The sequence below is a fragment of the Morone saxatilis genome, unplaced genomic scaffold, assembly GCF_004916995.1.
Source record: "Morone saxatilis isolate NCDOM2014 unplaced genomic scaffold, NCSU_SB_2.0 Contig11, whole genome shotgun sequence".
NCBI classification, from domain to species: domain Eukaryota; kingdom Metazoa; phylum Chordata; class Actinopteri; family Moronidae; genus Morone; species Morone saxatilis.
The window spans coordinates 18,479,273-18,495,641 of NW_023339663.1; the positions used below are offsets into that span (position 1 = coordinate 18,479,273).

The window sequence follows — 16,369 nt, forward strand, 5'->3', positions numbered from 1 at the left end:
AGAGAGCTATTGAGACAGGCCTGCAGCCAACACATTGCACATGTTGCATCAAAGAACTTCTCTTGGTGGAAGACTAACGTACTTACTTACTCACCTTATTTTCCTCTTGCTTATTCTCCTTCTTTTGTGTTTTTCTAGTGTCTGGTCTCCAGAAAGTGGAAGTCTGCTCTTATCGGAGTTGGGCTTGCAGGAAGACATATGGACAGGCTCTGTGTATCCAGAGCAGTATCGTGACCTGTTCAAGCTGATTGACAGTAGTTCGGAGTTCTTGCACAGCTGGCTTTATGAGGAGATTCTGGAGAACACAGAAAGGGGGGGTTGGGCCTAAGTTATAGACATACAAGTCATGTGTATAGTTTTTTAGAAATGAAAAAATAATATAATGCGTGATGTAATAAAATTATACATACATCCATACACACATATGGAATCATACAAAATGGTAATAAATAAAACATTTGTGCAGAATAAATTGACATAATACACTTATATAGAGAGTCACTGAAATGGTCGGACATGTTTGTGACTGTACTGTAGGACAATAGAGGAATAACATTAAATGAACCTCTGTGTTGTCCTGAACTGGGATTCCCATGAGGTAAATTTGAGACAAACCTCTGTAGCAGAAATGGTTCTCTTTGGGCTCTTGGGGTTTACTACTTGTACAGAGAAATAAATGAGTCAGCAATGACAATAATTAAAAATTGTTGCAGAATAAAGGTCTTAGTAGTGAAATTATTTGTTAAATCATTAAAAGTCCTGGTAGGCTTTAAAAAGTAATGAAAAGGATATCAGTATAATTAAAAAATGTGCATGTACTCTACTTGAGTGGTTGATACAACTGCAGTTTTGTTGATCCAGTATACTGTAACCGCAGTTTCACAGAAAACAACCCAGCATGTATCTTGTATTGCATAATACACTGACATCTTTACGGGAAGAACGGTAACAGGAAGGAAGGAAGGTTTTCACTGTATAGTAATGATTTATGTATTTTTCTATATTCATTGTAAGTGCATAAGCTTTTCTAAATGTCATGTTTTGTGGAATCCAGTTTTTTTTTTTAACAAATGATTAAATCAGAATTTTGATATGAAGTGTGGTGGACAAATAGATTTGAGCTCTGTTTCAGTGTTAAGTGCGCTTATTTGATGAGAATGGATCTTTTGGCCAGAATAAAATCTATTACTTTTATTTCCTGTATACATACAGTGAATAAAATGATGATTATTAGGTTGGTCATATGCTTTAAAAATGTTTCTGCTTTTGGAAGCTTGGGTTATCTGTTGTAATGTCATACATGCAAAGCAACAATAATACAGCTGCACAGCCATATAACTCTAAAATAAATAATTTCACTGTAAAGACCATTTGGTAGATCTGGTTGTCTGCCTTCCTTAAGAGTGGGTTTGGGATTCAAAGGTTGCTTGGAGGGGTCTAGTATCTGAACTAGTGAAAATAGGTCAGTTTAGCAAAAAGGCAGTGGATTAAATGGTTTGCAGTACTGTTCAGAAATGCCCCTACCCTGCAGACACACATCCCCGCACTGCCAGTGTATAAACAGAAGATGGCGACAGTACATGCAGCAGCACATGGTGCAGGCCTGGTGACAGCGGCAGCAGCGAGCCCCGGCTGTGCTGAAACACCTACAGTCTTCACAACAACATCCCTGAACAGTGTCTGATGCCCCGGAGTGTACCGCTCAGTCGACCTGCTCGGCCGTAAGTACCGTGTGTGTGTGAGAGTGCTTCGTGTAGCAGAAGCTGTGAAGGTGTAACGATGTGAGAGCTGGTGCATTAAAAGAAAAAGACACGGTGTTGTGTTTGTAAAGGTTGTCTCCGCGGTGTGCTGTCCAGATGTGTCTACTAACCTTATACTCGGTTAGCTCACATTAGCTAGCAGCACACGGCGGCGTTAACGCTGTTTGTTTGTCGCCGTATTGTTGATATTACTAACATATCACAGTCGGTAATGGCTAACGTTAGTTGTTGTTGACATTTTCTATCATTGTTATGAAACAATACCAGTCTGCAAAGAAGCGTAACGTTGAATTAACCCTGTGCTTGAACCCTAACGATAGCGACTGAGCTAATCTGTTAAATATTTCACAGTTAACTTATGTTAGCTTTATTAGACATTGTTAGGTTAATTAACCCACAGCTACTAACCAGTTAACTAAACACTGTATCTAACGCTGTGTTAATAGGACAGACATGACAGCCTCTGTCTGCTGTCACTGCCTGTGTTTACATGTCAACTTATCTCTATCGCTAGATAACATCTTTATTGACATAGCGTTAAAGCAAACTTCGTTAAATAACTAACTTAGGTTAGTCACCACACATTTTAACTAGCTATAGTTAGCGTTAGAGACCTGCTAATCTAAACTGACAGCAATGCCCCACCTATTTGAATGACTAGGGTGCAGTTACTGCAAATATTTTACGTCTCATTTCTTAACTTGCAAGATTTTCAGTGAGTTTAGTGAATTTGTTCTTCGTCTGTATGTAAATATAACCTGACTATAACCTGGCTGCAGTGTCTGTATGTTTAACGTTGGGTTTTGTGTTTGTTGGTATGTTCCTGTCTGTAGCTCTGCTCCCTGTCCAGTCTTTGTGGTGGCCTTTTACAGGACAGTGTCAAACACAAAGGTAGAAGAAACCTTTGTGTTTGTCCCTTTTTGGCTAAATTCCCTTCTCCTGTCTTTTTGTCTTTCATTATTGATGGCCCCCTGTGGAGTAGGGCACAGACGAAACGAGGAGAGGGTTGATTGTTGTATGGACAGATGGCTCTGCGGTAGAGGGATATTAAAAGATACTGTAGTCTAGATGCAAATAATACAACCATCCACAGAGCACATGAAAGGCATATGACATGTACAATAACATCCCTGTGTGTGTGTGTGTGTGTGTGTAATCTGGAGGTTGTTGTTGCATAAGCTTTAATGTCACAGTTGTTTGTCATGCTCTCGGGCTGTCTTATCTCCCAGAGAGACATTTAGACTGTGGAGTAATTGGACTCCTAAACAGTCTCTCGTCCCATACCTGGTTCTATTTGTAACTCAAAGCCATGTTAACATCTATCCTTTGGGATACAGCACATCCAGAAGGTGTTATGTCTTGTTAAAATATATAGAGCTTATGCAACCTAAAAGCAAGATAGTTATGTCATCCCATAAGTTCTCACCTCCCTTTGGAGACGCCATCTCTCAGAGCTGTTCATTTGTTCATATGCTCGTCTCCCATGGTATTTTACTGTAGCACTTTACCATGTTTTATATCTCCATAAGAGTTTTAATAAGAATATGGACACAGGAAGCCAAAGTTGCTCTAGGTGTGTTTGTCCTGACTTTTATTTTTTTTCCCTAAATGTTTGGGCTGAGTCTTACACAGGGCAATACAGGGTTACAGGAAGAACAATTAGCTTTGTGCTGCAGGAAACCAGGGCAGCCTTATTCCTCTGAGATAGGCTTTCATTAGCCTGGCCGTGTGTGTATGCAGAGGTTTTCGAGTCAAAATATGACCAGAATTAGTGTAAGTATAGTGTTGTGTGGTAAAATGACTGTTGGTGTAGGATACAGTCATGCCTTCTTTAATGCAACTTTGTTTGTCTAACCTTTTTACACTTTTTCATTTGATAACAATGAAGTATTTGTTCCGTGTATATGTTGAAAGGTGGTAGTACGTTTGGCTGCAGTCTGGAAAGTTTTTCAGCACCATACTAGTTTTACAGTACAGTACTTTTCTTTGTTTGAACTCCATACTCATTTTTGAGGCTTTCATTTGTAATGTTGCTGTTTTGGATTACACTGTATTGTGCTTTATGGTATTAGGTTTGCAAATATGAGTGGACAATATTCATTAATGTATTGCATCTCTCTGACACATTAGGTTTTTCCCTTTTTTACTCTGGGTTCACATTGTCATTGTCACTGTCACCGCTCTCCTCTGTCATCCTACCACAATAAATGCAGGACATTCAGCACCATAGCCAACTTGTACCAAAGCTAATCTTTTCTCTCTCTCAGTCTTGCTCTCTGTACTTAATGTTTCATGTCTCAGTTGTTGTTTTAGTGGGTTTGTAAAAGCTATTCATATCAAAATGTTCAACCTAATTCCTAAAAATGTGCTTTATTGTTGTAGACATGTATATGTGGACTGGTATTTTTTATTTACAGATAAGTTGCACGTGATTATTTTGCTTTAGATAGCAGTAAAACCAATACTTACTATTTAATCCTTTTCTTAGCCACTGCAGAGTTTTTAGCTAGTCTTCTAGTTTCTAACAGGTTTAGTACGTATACAGAGTTTTCAGTTGTTTGTTTTGTAGTTTTTCGATATTATTCCTTGTCAGGAGTATATCTTTGGTGTTAGTGAAAATCCCCATTATGTCTAAGTATTCTACCACAGAACAAGGTGTTGGTATTCTAAAGTGTTTTTTAAAATCTCTTTAAGCCCTAGGGTTTTGTTTGGCAACTCGGGAATGGTGCTAAACTTGTTTCGTATCTCTCCCTTTCTCCCTCTCACTGTCGTCTCTGAGTGGAGTCTGGCTGTATCTGTGTTGTTCATGCTTTCTGTCATTCATATTGGTCTGTCTTTTCTCTCGTTCTCCTTATCTGTGCAGGTTTGAAGAAGGGCTCGTCTCGTAGGCAGCACTGACCTTCAGGCTGAAAGGTCAAACATTGTGAGGGCGGTGCCAGATGGATCATGGTGGTGAGTGTTAAAAGTTCACAGCACAAAACACAAGCTCAACATATTTAAGCATAGTAGCCTCAAAACCACAATATAAATACTAATTGGATGTGATTCACAATTCACATTCACATCAACTAAATGGTGTTCAGAACAAGGTGGGCTTTTTTCCCCTATGCTTTGCTTGTTTTGTCTCAAGTTGCAGCTGACCTTTTAAATATAGAGTCAAAGGGAACTGAACAACATTCATGGTGTATAGGAATGCCATTGTTCTTTGGGTCTGTTACTTTATTAATATAATTGTAATTTCAACTGAGCCTTTGTTTTATCTCCAGGTCAGTTGGAGAGGGAGGCCAGAGAAATGTCCCAAGCACAGGTGGGCGGGGTTGACCTTTGTGATAACCTACCCAGTCCTGAGGCTCTCACTCCCCAAACTCGAAATCTCAATGAAGCCAACACCCTCACACAGACTCAAAGTCTCTCTCCTTCACAAAATGAAGACAGAGGAGGGCTTGGGCTCATCCAAAAAGCCTCCCTCAGCAACAGTGGGAAGGACACGGAGGAGGAACAGGAAAAGGAGGGCTACATGGGAGGAGGTAGAGAGGAGGATGAGGAAGAAGACACTGATGAGGTGATGAAGGACGAAGAAGAGGAGGAAGGATCAGAGGGCTCAAGCTGTCTAATTCGCTGCCAGTCTCCAGACACTCCCATGACTGATTCCTCCTATTCAGAAACTGGTAAGGAACATACATACAAGAGAGAAAATTAGATTATATTCACACATGGTATAATCTCTGCTTCTTACTTTTTGCCTCAATACTTTTTTTTGGCCATTTGGGGGCAGTAGAACAAAACAGCAAGCTAACTGATACACAACTGAGCATGTTATTACCTTTCACACACCCAACAGACACAGTGTAATGTTAATATTCATTTGAAGGTGTTTCTCTAACTACCTGATAACCACTACCTTTGTCTGTGTGACGTTTGTAACATGTAGTGGGTTTATCGACCAATTCAAACAGCCATCTGATGGAAACAAGGCTGCTGATAGAGAGTGAGTGAGACTGAACTTTAAAGATATTTTTCAGATGGTAAAACCAACACAATGAGCTGCCAACACATCAAATTATTTGATATAAGAATATACTAAATACAGACTCTAAAAATCTAAAAATATTTTTTACTGTTTAATAAAGTCTATATAATTTCCAGCTTAATTTGAGTTTATGTTGATCCTCCATCCAATGACTGTATTGTGGAAATGTTATCTCTGACAGTACAAGATTAGCTGTTTTTAACTATGGGGGGCTCTTGTTCACAAATATTGACTCAATAATAATCTAGCAACTGTATTTTAATATAGACTCTTGCTATGAGTCATTGAGTATTAGCTTTCAATGCTTAACTGCGGTAGTTCAAGAAGTGAGTGTGTATTGAAGGCCAACACTCTGGTCAGGGTCTGGATTCCTCACAGTTTCAATGCCTTTTGTGTGTTTTTAAGTGGTCAGCATTTGGGATTGAGGTCAGGCTGACTGGGGTTGATGATGTCATTTTGATCACATGTCTGACTGAGAATTGTAAACTCCTAGAGTAGACACACACACACACACACACACAAACACACACAGTATTTTCTTGCTAGCCAGACACGGTAATCTGTAACAAAACCAGTTTATAGCTTAGCAGTTTATTGCACACAAGCACACGCTGCCTCTCTGACGCAAGGTGCAATTGATGTGTGAAGTTTTTGTTGTTCAGATGCTCTCTGTGTTTTCTAGAGCTCTGTTCCCCCAAAAGATGGGTATTAGCTTATAAATTATATGTAAAATCTAAAGCAATCCATCTGTTTGTCTATGGACAAGAATAAGCCGAGGTGGTTGGTTCTTTTCAACTGTTTAAAAATGTTGTTTCCCAAATCAGATTTTCATATTGTATTGGGACTGCTTAAATCTAACAGTCCTTTATACAACTGTGTTCTCAGGAGTCCTCTCGTTTCAGCACATTCACTCTGCCCTAATTATTCTCGGTCTTTCTCTCATCTCTTTTTCTGTTTCCTGCTGTCTTTCTTTCCCTCTGTAGGCAGTCTGTTGGAGACTCCATATCCTTTCAGTCCTGGGACCAGTCCAGAGCCTACATCCCCTGTAATTCCAGTGGTCAGTCCAGAAACTGCATATCCCACTAGTCAAGTGGAACTGAGCCAGAGTGATGTCAAAGTGGACTTTTATAACTCCAACACTGAATCAGTTGCCTCAGGGTCCATTACACTGGGACCGACCTTCACCACAGGGCTTATAGATTCAACTACGCTGACTATGACCTCAGACACCAGCCCACCTGGGCCTGCATGTATCGTACAAGCTACAGACAGAATAGCAAAAAATACTAACTTCACTACAGAACATCTTGCCTCATCCACAGAGCCCCTGTTCAACCATGGGCTTGCATATGCCAAAGGGGTTGCCAGTGCATATGCCGGACCCACCTCAACTGCGGAGACATTGACAGTAACTGTTTCAGCTACCAGTACAGAATCCAATTCCACTATAGTACCTGTGACCTCAAACTGGGAACACATTACCTCCACTCCAGTGCCCGCTTGTTTCTCAGTCTCCACCTGCGCCACAGGGCCTAATCCAAGCCCTGCTCTGCTGGAGTCTCTCAAGCAGTTGGCGCAAAGAGGAGATGACACTCACCTTCCACAGTACCTGCACCAGGTAACCTGTTTGTCTTACTTCTGGCTTATGTCAGATACTGAGAGCTGTGTATCGGGAATCACTCTTCTCTTTAATGGTTTCTTAAAGTTTTTTTCTCACTGTCTTTCTGTCATTGTAGTCTCTTTATACTCTTGCTCTCACACTAGTTATTAAATCACTGTTATCCACTCAACACCATAATCTGAATGGCACTTTGTACCCTGAGGCATGGGTGTCTTCAGTGTCCATACACACAAACACAGACATGCACGCAGGTACGCACATAATTCAGAGGCACAGTCTTTCTCTGCTCTTTTCTCTCTTACACCTGCATGACTGGACATGTATGTTATAGGGTGTGTAAATATTTCTGTCAATTTGATTTACAAATGCCTCAATCAGGCACACTTGAGTTATGCTTACTTCCAGGCAAACAGGTGTGTGTGTGTGTGTGTGTGTGTGTGGAAGAGATATGGGAAAAAGTTTTTACCTTAAATTAAACCGCACTAAAACAACTACTAAATACTACTTTAGGCAAGGTGCAAACCACAACCTCTTGTTTTTAATCCAAATCTCTGTAAAACTATTTAGGAAAGAAATCAGATTAGTCTATAAATGATTACACCGGATTTAAAGTGTCATTTTATTTTGCATGTATTTTAGCAGGTGTGTATATTGGCGTATATCACATCACATTCACATCTTTATGAGAAAACAGGCATCATAGCACAAATCTCCTTGTGTGTAAGAACTCCAGTCAAAAGCTCCAGACAACTTTTAAATGAAAAGTTACTTTTTACTTTTGGTGATTATAGAAAATGAGGTATAAACAGGTATAATCTTACTGTTCAAAAGCAATTATTTGCATGTCTAATTAAAACATTACTAACTTACCATTAAAGGTCAGTAATTTTTTATGACTTTCTTTTGCACCGTATACCTATTTCCGGGTTCCAGCCTTCATGATGAACATATTTGTGCATGCTGCAGTTATAAAGTTATTTTAGTTATAAAGTATGAAAGGTCATGCAGATGGCCTAAATGCAGCAAAATAATGTTTTTGCTGTTGAAAAACACATTTAAATCTTTGTTTGTTTGGTCATTTTGTACTGCAAGGTTCTTGCTGGGCACGCACGGGCATGTCTACAATCACTCCTTCTTAACAATGGTTAATATGACATGCTAATTATATTCTAGTATCTGACAATACTACAATAACAGCCAGGTGAAACAATAGAATTAATGTGAGCATCATTATTTTTAGATTAAGAAAGAAAATTATTGTTTAATAACTTAAGTGCCTAACACCGTAGATGTTATCAACGATCAAAGATAAATAGAACGATAAGGTCATTAAGTTATTAAAATAAACTAATCCGGTTTTTGGAAAGAGGGACAGAGCGGCAGGGATCACTAATAGCTAGAGGTTTTGAAGCCAACACTATTAGCATAAAAATAAATTGTTGGAAACCCAACAGAGGAAGCCTAATGGAGGGACAAAGAATGGACAAATTGTACAGCCTTCATTGAGAGCATGTCCAGAAAAATGGCAAAAAGATTAGCATTAAATTCATTTTAAATACTCTTTTGATCTGGCTTGTCTTGAATTTTAGGGTTTTAAATTGTTTTCGGCCACAAACATAATGTAGCAAAAAGTTCTCTTGGACTGTGATTTTGGTGGATAGGTGCTTTATTTGTGGCGTAACTGATGAATAACTAAAGTAAAAAAATAAATAAATCAGAAAACAAAATTCTCAATAAATTCTCTCCGACTTTGTATCTGAACCATGTCAGTACAGTTACCTATAGAGGTCACTCAGTCGTCACCGCCCCTCACTTCATTAATAATGCAAGAGCCTTTTGTACCCTCCTTTCCTCCTCCTCCTCTCTTTCTCTCTCTCTCCCTCTGCCTTTCTCTCCCTCACACACACTTCTCTTGTTCTACGATCAGCTGAGCAGCATGAAAGTGAGACTTGCTGAAGAGAGGTAGAGTGTCTGCCATGGTCTCTCGTTTTTCTGTCTTGTTTTCCACTCTCCCTCTCATTTTCACTCTGTCTCTCCTAAATACAGGGGACTTGGTTAACTGCTTAACTATTTAATCATGTGTCTGAGATCTCCTTATATTTTTTCTGTCATAGTTAATGATTATAGAAGTCATTACAGCACTAGCAGTACGGTTACAGCTCTGTATAGTCAGTGTGGCTTTTCCATGTTCTATATTGGCATATTTTGTACATGTTTTCTTCATGTTCAGGAACCAAAGTAATGAATAGTTTCAGACTGGTTTCAATCCCCTATTGAGCCAGTTTCCCTGATAGCTTCTGTGACATAACTCAAAGTTGTAATCTCTCTCTCTCTCTCTTTGCAGATTGCTGAGGCCTTCGTTCTTCACAAAGACTGTATCCTTATCACTGTGTCAGTATGTGTGTGTCTGTGCATGTTGGGGTTGGTTTTGTGCTATGCATATCATACACTTGTCTCCTGTGTGCTTCACCTCGCTGCTTGCCTGTTTGTCCATACATGTATTTGTATTCATTAATTTGGAGTGACTTGTTGCAGTAAAGTTAAAGTGGATTGGTTATTACCTCACTGACTTTACAGACCGTGTGATCAAAAGGGTAGCAAGAGAAAAGAGAGTGGAAAACAAGTGATCAGAGAGAGAAGAAAGCAAGAAAGAGACAGAATGGAAAAGGAGAACATGAAGAGAGGTAATTACAGAAGATGAAACAGAGAGAGGAAAAGCAGTAGCTGATCTGACTTATGCATAATGCCCATGGGCAGAGAGAAAGAAGGCAAATACACAGAGGGAAGATAGATAGACAAAGCTGACAGGAAAGAAAACTACAGCATGTTGCCAAAACAATACACTTGTCAGATAAGGGAAGATTACAGTATTTACAGATAATTTATGACTAAGCAGTAAGTAATGATAATCACTTGATTGATATGAAGATCCCTTTTCGTGAAATACAATGCTGAGCTTTTTAGCTGTTTACATATCAAAAGGTTCTTGGTTATGATTAGTTATTGTTTATTTTTTTTTAATGGAAATGGCGTTTCTCACACAACCAAATGCACTCAAACACTTAAATTCAATAGGAGGAAGGGGTGACGGGGAAGAACAAAGGCAGGAGAGCGAGCAATGCGAAAGAATTTGAATTTTTGACCGTGGTTTAATCAGAGGAAAGAGATGCAGTGGGAGGGAAGAAATGAAAGAGTAGAGAAAGCTAGCTTAGCTATGTCAAGAAGCATGTACAGAGGGTTACTTAGAGAGAGAGAGAGAGAGAGAGAGAGAGAGAAAGCATTGAGTCATGTCAAAGAAGGATTGTGTTTTGGCTGCCCATATCCATAAACATGAGAGACTGCATCTCTTTTGGCCTGACTCTGTTTCCTCCTCTGTCTCATTTTGTCCTCCTATTTTTTTTTTCTGTCACTTTCTCTTCTCCCTTTACCTCGGTCAGCTGTAATGGTCCATGAACAGAAAACCAAGAGAGTTTTAGCGTTGATGCAGTTCTCTGTAGGGTCTGTTGTATAGTGTATATGTGATTCTTAACCTGTGTTGTTCAGACCAGCGGGCATTATGGTGTATCCAGCTAGAGACACTCTATCACCAGAGAGTATTGGACAATCTGAATGCACTACAAGAACAGTGGGGTAACATATGCACACAGCACATGCACACATACACAAACGTGGTGTACATTTTTGTCTACATAACAAAATATTTTTTGTAATATAATATAAACAGAGTCTTTCTTTTTGCAGATACTGTCTTAACCAGCAGGCTTTCTATATATTTTATATAGCGTACACATAGAAATAAGTCTAAGTATAAAAGCTGCACTGTATGTGCCCTCATGCACAGCTATCAACTACTCAACAATATAACTGCAGTCTCGGTGTCTCCTAATAATATATATTTGATGTCGTTTTTAGTGATCTTATAAGGGAAGTTCCATCAGGAAACATTTAGGATTATGGACCCAGATACCATTTGTGTTGCTTACAGGGGAGCTCAGCTCATAGAAGCCTTCTCGTAGTTATGACCATGCTTTTAACTGCCTGTATCTTTTTTTGTCTCTCTGTCTCTATCAGAGAGTCGGTGTGGAAGGACTTTTCCCCAATTGGCAACCCAGCATCTGGACACTCTTAAACACATCTGCCAGACGCACAGTCGGTCAGTCTGCAGGCTTGTGCATGTGTGTGTGTGTGTCTGTTTTGTTTCCAAGTAATTTTTTTTAACCCTAACCCTTTTTTTTTTATTGTTTGCTGTAATTCTATATATATTGTCAGTGTCTGTCATTTAGAGTTTGGCTTTGTTTGAGTGTGTGTGTGTGGTTGTGTTATTTGGTGAAGAGTGTGTGATGTGTTTCTGTTGTGGTGTGTGCTCATGCAAGTGTAACAAATTAATCAGGTGAAGCCTATCTTGGCATTTTTCAATATTTAATAGCAAGTCCTCAACGCACAATACCTTCCACACACACACACACACACACACACACACACACACACACACACATATACACCCTTTCACACCATACACACCTGCACATTCTATTTGCTCTCAGACAGGTGTCTGTATGACTATGAACGTGTCAATCTTTGTGTGTGGTGAGCACTGCAGAGATAGTTTAAACATATGGTCCTTTGCTGCTGCTGCTGCACTTTCAGACATTTGAGCCATTACACTGCTAGGGTTTCACTTCGCTTAACACACACACACACACAACACAAGCCAAACTAACAAACAAGGAGAACTCCAAAGATAACATACAATCGACAGACCATGACTGGACATTCTGATCTAAATTACTCTGTGTTGCGTTTCTACAGTCATATTCGTTGAGCTTCGGCAACAAATATCTCTTAACAGCCCCTAACATTAACAGAGTACATCACACCCTACGCCAACCCACAAAATTAATGTTTTGGTTTTAACGTATACCCCTGCAGTCTCCCTCTCATCGCAGCTGTCTGGCCCTTCTCGCCCTCGCGCAGCCCAAGCAGAGGCTTCCTGTGCAGCTGTCTGTGTTGGGTCCTCCAAACTCTATTTTCTGCGCCGCCGCCTGAACCGAGAGCGGGTGCGGCGCGGGCGACCTTCGGACACAGAGCTCTTCCTGTACACAGAAGAGAGGAGAGGTCTCTAAACGCTTTCCTGCTTCTCCTCCTCCTTCATCCTCGCTCCCCAATCTTCCAAATCTCCAAAGCGCATCGGCCCGCCTTCCTCGTCCCTCCCTCCTCTCCTCCCTTTTTTGCGCCTCCTTTTCCTGCCTGCTAGACGCTAAATCATAGTCCCTCCCTGCCACGTTGCTCTTGCACGAGCAGAGAGCTTGGACCTGAATCCACTTAAGTCAAGCCGGCGTTGTGCAGGGGTGCCATTCCATCTTCCCCACTGATGTGCGAAGGTGGCGTAATCCTACTTCCGGATTCCTTCTGCCTTCCAGTCCTCCATATTCTGTCCTCTCTGGCATCTCCTTCTGCCTTAGTTTTTGTTACAGTTCATAGCTGCGGAGGCTCATCTGGGGAAACCGGTCCCCTGCTCCCCCTCCTACATTCCCCGTGCTTGTGGTCTTCTCCCTGTCCTTTCTCCTTTGAGTAATCATTCCAGGGGAATGTTGCCGAAGCACCATGCGACATCGCACACCAATTTATACACAGGGGGGGCGGGAGGGCACACCTACGACTCGCGCGGAGTGCCGCCTGACTCTCCTGCGCAACAGGCGCGAGCTCTCCTCGCCCTCAACCTCTCTTCTGCTGCTCCACTCCTTTTCGATGCGCCAGTTCACCTTGCCTCTGATCACCTTTGATACTGCGATGACAAAGGAGGCAGAACGAGGTGGAATTCCATATCACAATCACTACATTCAATCCCACTGCCATAACAAATTTGGAACCAGACAACGCTCCTCTACCCTTGCTTGCTCTGGATGACCTACTTTTACTGTAATAGACAGGGAGAAAACCAACTCTGTTCCAAACATAGCTACCCACCATTCTCCCAACATAGTCCAAGACAATGCAAGTCACTCGCGTAAACAAGTCCAACTGTGTACGATATCAAGTTGGCCCCATCCTAGCAGCGTCCAGTCATGCAGATTGCAATCACTCCTTTCACTTTCCCCCCTTTCCAACCGTCTGGGGGAAGAAAACATACATACAAGAGTGACATTACTAAAAATTGAAACAGCTGGAAAGCGCACCAGTCCTTCTTACGAGCCCGAGTATGCACTTCTTCTAACCCTTTAGCGTATGAAGCATCGGCAGTTCAAACAACTGCGTTTGGACTGTAGATACTCAAAACAGGCTTACTTCTGAGGTAACAACAAAACTACCACAATCTCAGGCGATTTATCACACCTAATGCGACAACATACTAATGAAGTACTATACTTCCATTCTCTCGTCCAATAGATTCCTCCTTATGTTACACCCCTGGACCACTTTAAACCACAAGTTACACTTCACTGTGCTAACATGCAAGTGGAAGCTACTCTGCGATGGTCTCCTCATCGCTTTCATTCCCCAATCTTGATTTTATGTAAGTTCGGCAGTAATAACCGAGAATTCTTAAAGAAAACTACCAAACTGGAAAAAAAACACACCAACTCTCTCGATAACAATAATTCCCATAGCGAAATCACAGAGTGCTGTAATGGAAAAACAAAAAGAGAATCGTTTGTTTATCTGGGTCATAAGCATCAACCCAATTGTAACTGATTAGCATATACAGAGAGACCCTTATAAGCAAGCAACCTGCGGCGCCTATGAAACATTATGCTACTGACAAAACTTAACCGTTTTCCACTTGATTGGTTATTAATCTTATACACTCAACAAGCTACCATTTAATGACATTTAACCCACCAATCGTTGCAGATGTATAGAACCTGAACAAATAGAAGGCCTAAGCCATTTAATATTCTTAGATCCGTAGTCCTGAACCTTTTATAATGTGATTATTTTTCCATTTTAAAACCTATATAAGGTGCGCAGATTTCTTAAAAAAACAACCATCTCATAGCCCAGAACAACAAACACTCTCAATAAAAACCACAAAAACACACATCTAACAAAGAAGCCATCCATATATAAACATATCAATCCATTGCAGTTTCTATCATTCCTTTAAAATAGTGAAAGAAACACATAATCCTGTTTGAAGGTACCGTGTGTGGTGTGTGTGTGTGGATGAATGCTGTTGTGTGACCATGTGGTGAATACGGCAACAGTCGGAACAAGTAAAATAATAATCCGACCATGGTCGAAAAGGGAAAAAAAAAGTCTGCTCCTCTATCACAAAGTAAAACACCAACCCTTTCGTATTTCACCACCTTCAATAGACTATTCGCTACTACCAACACCAAATCCACACCTATTAAACATTATCTTGTTGGATTTGTCACAACAACTAAAAATAACTAAAATAACAGAACAAAATAATCCACTCAAACACAATCAACAAAAACTTATATTATATCATAAAAGAGACATAAAAAAAAGAACTTATAATTGAATAACATACACGACAGAAAGTCATAAATACCTATCTGACCCCTCCTCTTCAGAACGTGGCTATTGAGAGTGCTTCGTTTTGCCACTGACTGGTCCTAGAATCCTTCCAAGAATGGTTGTTGGTGCCGCTATTCACCATAAAGTAGATAAAAACTTGTAGTATAATAGAACCAAAAAACAAAGACCCCACAACACACAGACGATCCGTCAAATAAGGAAAGGCTACTGGTGGCTGTGCCGCGAATAAAATCAAAATGGAGGAATCAACATATTAGTACACAACACACACACCACACACACACACCAACCAATAAAACCAAACAATACAGCACAAACTAAACCAACAACAAAAACGATTAGCATCATTACGTACAACTGACATAAACACACACATAAAAAACACAAAAGGGCTGCAACAATTAATCAAAAATGACAATCCACAACTACTGGCCAACGTGAGAATCCCAAAATCCGCAAGAAGAACAAGCAGTTTGTTTGAATAAATAAAACTGCTGTCCCCGACAAAACAGCCTCTTGTATGACAGTACCTGTAGTGCCAGCAGAAGATATTGGCCAGGCTAAAATACTTAGCTCTATAAGACGAAATATAAAACGAAAAAATAGTAATTATAAATAATAGGAAAAAAATCAAATAAAAAAAATGAAAATATCCACAGACAACTACAAATGATAATAATATAAGATTGTTAATTAAATTAAATAATCCCTAACACTAAGAAAATAAGAATGCAAATAGAATACAACAAATAACATATACAACACTAAATAAAAATACATAAAAAAAATATAGACAACTCGCGCATAACATCCAACTAAACACCATAAAAAACTCAGCACGATCTATATACAGTACTCATCACTAGTGTAGCTAAAAAGATAAAACTTCCCAATCGTGTAAAAACCGGTCACCTGTTCTCCTCTCCACCTCATGGCTGCCGCCCAACTACTTTGTTCCCCGTGTAAACCAAACGAACTGATAAGTTACCTGAACTGTTAAACTAAACAAGGTCTACACAGAGCTCAAACTCGCAACATTCATAAACCATAACTCCGCGCTCACTACTCAACATCTGGGTAAATCTCCCATCATCTCTGTCAACCGAACAATAAACCCCCCAACCCAGCACAGAGCCTATAGTCTTCCACCGCCTCCGCTCTTCGGTCTCCTTGACAGAAGACAGCAACAGGTCAGCACACGTGGACGACGCTTGGTGCGAAATCATTGAACAAGCCTGTTGCTCTTCAGGTTATTTGGTAAAAACACCTGAAAAGAAACGTGAAAAGAAAATGCGGCTGCCCTTCTTCAAAACCTCTCCCCGAAATCTAAATATTAGTCTGCAACACATCTTCCCTGCTTATATACCAAGGTTGCGTGCCAATGTGTGTGGTGTGTGTGTGTGTGTGTGTGTGGTGTCGTGTGTTGTGGTGTCGTGTGTGTGTTCGTGCGTG

The 16,369-nt window shown here is 40.3% G+C and overlaps 2 protein-coding genes across 3 annotated transcripts in view; both read left to right on the plus strand.

Moving 5' to 3' along the window:
* Positions 1-1,368, plus strand: part of tfb2m (transcription factor B2, mitochondrial) — a 5,571-nt gene extending 4,203 nt beyond the window's left edge. For both annotated transcript variants that reach the window (XM_035682422.1, XM_035682421.1), the window contains exon 10: positions 139-1,368. In XM_035682422.1, coding sequence (XP_035538315.1) covers positions 139-328 — 190 coding nt within the window. In that variant the 3' untranslated portion in view covers positions 329-1,368. The remainder of the gene's footprint in view (positions 1-138) is intronic.
* A 224-nt stretch (positions 1,369-1,592) lies between these two features.
* Positions 1,593-16,369, plus strand: part of cnsta (consortin, connexin sorting protein a) — a 24,605-nt gene continuing 9,828 nt past the window's right edge. The window contains exons 1-7 of the mRNA XM_035652574.1: positions 1,593-1,721; positions 4,624-4,712; positions 5,027-5,428; positions 6,774-7,408; positions 9,756-9,786; positions 10,955-11,041; positions 11,483-11,564. Coding sequence (XP_035508467.1) covers positions 4,700-4,712; positions 5,027-5,428; positions 6,774-7,408; positions 9,756-9,786; positions 10,955-11,041; positions 11,483-11,564 — 1,250 coding nt within the window. The 5' untranslated portion in view covers positions 1,593-1,721; positions 4,624-4,699. The remainder of the gene's footprint in view (positions 1,722-4,623; positions 4,713-5,026; positions 5,429-6,773; positions 7,409-9,755; positions 9,787-10,954; positions 11,042-11,482; positions 11,565-16,369) is intronic.